At 33.3% G+C, this 4,121-nt stretch overlaps 1 protein-coding gene across 1 annotated transcript in view; it reads left to right on the top strand.

Moving 5' to 3' along the window:
* The window catches only part of LOC105314856 (neogenin-like), a 7,017-nt gene extending 4,314 nt beyond the window's left edge, over positions 1 to 2,703 (top strand). The window contains exons 11-20 of the mRNA XM_011409260.2: positions 31 to 331; positions 417 to 734; positions 800 to 1,114; positions 1,159 to 1,395; positions 1,440 to 1,532; positions 1,587 to 1,901; positions 1,982 to 2,138; positions 2,189 to 2,263; positions 2,313 to 2,479; positions 2,552 to 2,703. Of these exons, the coding sequence (XP_011407562.1) occupies positions 31 to 331; positions 417 to 734; positions 800 to 1,114; positions 1,159 to 1,395; positions 1,440 to 1,532; positions 1,587 to 1,901; positions 1,982 to 2,138; positions 2,189 to 2,263; positions 2,313 to 2,479; positions 2,552 to 2,616 (2,043 nt within the window). The 3' untranslated portion in view covers positions 2,617 to 2,703. The remainder of the gene's footprint in view (positions 1 to 30; positions 332 to 416; positions 735 to 799; positions 1,115 to 1,158; positions 1,396 to 1,439; positions 1,533 to 1,586; positions 1,902 to 1,981; positions 2,139 to 2,188; positions 2,264 to 2,312; positions 2,480 to 2,551) is intronic.
* Positions 2,704 to 4,121: the final 1,418 nt, after the last annotated feature.

Below are 4,121 nucleotides of genomic sequence, written 5' to 3'. Positions count from 1 at the left end.
TGTTTCTCTGCTTCTCCTGATTCATTTCAGGGTCTGGAAATATCATGTCCTGATTCAGACCCATATGATAACTTCACTCTTACCTGCACAGCCACTAAACCAACCATAGTAATACCAAACCTGGTAGTAGCATGGACACATAATGGTACAATAGTAACTGGTACTGTGACTACTACTGGAGAGGACACTTTGACTACCACTGTTACTAATATATTGAGTTTTAATGCCAGTAGGCCTTCTGATTCTGGCACTTATAGATGTACTGCTAGTATTACTATACCTGATTCAACTGATATCACTACTAGTGAGGAAAGTACTGTAGCTATAAGACGTAAGTGAAAGTTAATTAAGCGATTTGTATTTATGCATGCAATCTATCTCTTTATCTACACTTTTCTTATATCTAAAAAATATAGCTCAGAGCCTACCTGTTTCTGCTATTAATGTAACAGCTACTCCAGGAACAACTACTGCTGCTATATCATTCATAATACCTAAAATTGCCTATACACCTGAAACCTACAGTGTTAAGTACACTGGAGCAATTTCACAAACAACACAAGCAACTTCTATCATAAGAATGAGCTCTTATGACATCACTGCAATTAACCAAGAATTTACAATCATGTTAAATGGTCTTGAGGAAGATAACACTTATACATATACAGTTGATTCTACCAATTGTCTTGGTACCACTAGTACTGTAGAGATGAGCTTCAGAACACTTCCAACATGTGAGTGAAAATTGATACATTTTTCATTAATTTTTTATCATTATTTTACTAATTTAAAATTACAGTGCCCATTGCTTCTCCAATGGATTGTGCTAATATAACATTTCTACCAAGTAATGTCACACTTACCTGGACTGCACCAGCACTAATAGATCAAAATGGGGCACCAGTTGGTTATAATTTAACATGTATGAATACTAATGGTGTATCAATCAATGGATTGAGCCCAACACAAACTTCAACAAACACAATGTTCACTATTACTGATGTTATGCCTTTTACTGGTTACACTTGTGATCTGTCATTTATTAATGTAGTAGGAGAAGGACCCTCTACCCAGTGTACTTTTGAAACAGCTACAGGAAGAACACTACCAGACAGTAAGTATATTATTATGATTCATTTATTAAAATACAATACACAGTTCCTAGTTCACTTCTTCTGGTAGTGTCTTCAGTTGTCATTAATAGTTTAACAGTAGCTTATACTGTACCAGTTCTTAATGAAACTACTATCAATATAACATGGAGTCCACCATCTCATCCTAATGGAGAAATCACTGGATTTATTGTTAGAATAGCTACTGATGCTATTACTAGTCCTAATAATGTTCCATTTGTCCATGATAAAGCATCATACTCTTTAATATATGGAGGATTAAGTTAGCAAAGATCTGTGTCTGTATATTATTACTTTTATTTGTAGAGGCAAAAGTACCTTATTATGTGTCAGTTGTAGCAGTTAATCAGGTTGGTGAAGGAAATTCAGCTACTGCTATTGTCTTCACTAAAGCTGACAGTAAAATATTTAAAATTTTTAGATAAATGAATAATTATGTCATTTTATGTGCAGGTAGTGTTATAGTATCACCATCAAATGTACAAGCAATGAGAATAGGAGAAACAATAGTGTTATCATGGGATCCAGTGACACTTGAAGAAGCTAAAGGATTCTTTGTATACAGTATCAGATTAACTCCTGATGATGGTAGCACTAGCAGTACATTAAGACAAACTAATACAAGAACTATATCAGTAGCTTATGATACCACATCAGTTAATATAACTGATACTGAACCACAGTTAGCTTATACTGTGAGTATTAGTGTATTGCTATTGAGTGATGTAGGACTAATTGAAGGACCGGCATTTTATGTTTCTTTAACAAGTTAGAAAATACATGCATTCAAATAAATAAATATGTATATATTACACAAATTTAAATTATTTCATTGTCTTTTGCTACAGTGTCACCTACTAATGAAGGTAGTACTGATGGTGGTGTTGTTTTAACAGCAGTATTGGTCCCAACCTTAATCACAATGATTTCAGTTGTACTGCTGGTAGTTGTGTGCATCATTACTGCAGTGTTGTACAAAAACAAGTCCAGAAAGTCTAATATAAGGTATGTTGCGCCTATATAGATCAAGCTATCAATTTATGGTACCATAATAGTAAAGCTAATGAACTGAATGTGGCACCTAATAAAGGATATGGTTTAGTGGCTATGACTGGTACTCCTGCTGCACAGTAAAAATAATTATAATCCAAGCATATGTATTTCTTTATATATTAATAGAAATAATGAAGGAGTGTATGAGAAGATTGATGAATATTTATATGAACCAACAAATGATGAAGTTGTGCAGCAAGAGGGAGAGAATACTCCAGTTGTAGGAGATAGTGCTGATAATATAGCAACAGCCAACTGTCCTGCATACGATACTCCTATTACTACTGCTCCAGGTACTACGATTTCATTTTATATGCCCACCATATACATGCACTTCCACATGTGTCTTCAATATTTCTTTATAGTTCCTAGTGTTAATCAAGGAGGGGATCAAGTGAGAGAGGATGAAGAATATGAAAATATGCTTTAAACATTATTTTGTTGACAATAAAGTGATGAACTATTATAGTCTTGAGCTTTGGTATTTTTTGATGTAATTAGCACAATTTTATTAAGGCAAGCATAGCTAGTTAATAATGATTTTGCATAATGTAAAATCGTAAAATTTGTTGCAGCAATCTGAAGTTATAGCGCTATGTTCATTATAGACTATATAGCATTGTAAATACTAAGTGGTCTTTGGCAAATTTTCAACAATTTTAAAAATTCCTAACTTTAGTAGATATACATGTATAACACAGTAGCAAATAAATTAATGGAGGAATTTTAGTGCTTACGCATTGTAAATTTTGATATTTGATGAGCTGCTATTTTAGGTCATGTAGGTGTGAATTCTATACTTGGCATAGATTATCTTAACCACTATGAGTTATTGTTATCTAGTTTGTAGAGTGATATGGTGCAATAGGAAATACAAAAGCAATTTTGTCAAAGAAGAAGTGAGTGTTACGGGTGTGGTCATGATACGCTATGTACATGTTCATGTATAGGTTGATTTTGAGACCTTTTTGATGGCCAATGATGGGTGAGTTTGTACACACAGTATATGGCTAATAAAAGATTGTCTAGCATATGGTAGAGTGCAAGTGAATACAGTCAGTAATTGAAGCTACTAATAGATCAATGATAAGTGTTGAGCCAGTGTATGTATGGTACAAAACCACCTACTAATATAAAAGACTAATGCTAACTTTAAATCATCTTATATGTACATCATTACTCTTAATCATTCCCCAATGGAAATTTTGTGACAATATATTTTTCAAAGTAATGACAAACAGGGTTTCTTTAATTAGTCAAAAATACACCTAAATTGTTTTGTGTTTTTCTAAATGTTTAAGCAAACATTTTATTCTAATTCTACTATTATCTATGTCAACAGAAGTTGTATACATACATGTAGTTCACTAATGGTATGAAGCCATATAATAAAACTGTCTTACTATTGGTCACTCAGCTATTGAAGTATCACTTCCTTATCCCTATTAATATAAGTATAGTACAACTTGTTTTACATATTATACTTAACATATGAGAAAGAGGATGAGTCTGGCTACTGTTAGCATTTTTGTGTTTTTACTAGTTCAACTAGGAGAAGGAATGGGACATCAAGCACCTTTCATTCAACCCTACAGAGCTGGTATAGATAGATCTAAAACAATGTAACTTTAAATCAGTTCAATTACCTAATCTAGGTGTTCGACTGTACCTGCCTTATGAGGACAGGATAATACCTGATTACTCTATGATATATGCTAGCCAGTTTTATGATATTGATCAGAATAATGATGCTTTTGATATCATTGATGCTTTGTGGTGTCAGAGTGCTAACAATGGTAATATTGGAGAGTGGTATTATCCTAATGGAACTGAAGTGCCTTTATTTGATGGACTCTTTAATGATTCATCAGCTCCTAGTCCAGTGTACAGTAAGAGATTCAGTGGTCAGATTGCACTTGCTAGAAGAGATGGACT

The sequence above is a fragment of the Amphimedon queenslandica genome, unplaced genomic scaffold (assembly GCF_000090795.2).
Source record: "Amphimedon queenslandica unplaced genomic scaffold, v1.1 AMPQUscaffold_12435, whole genome shotgun sequence".
Classification (NCBI taxonomy): Eukaryota; Metazoa; Porifera; class Demospongiae; order Haplosclerida; family Niphatidae; genus Amphimedon; species Amphimedon queenslandica.
This window is presented reverse-complemented; position numbering and strand designations above follow the sequence as displayed.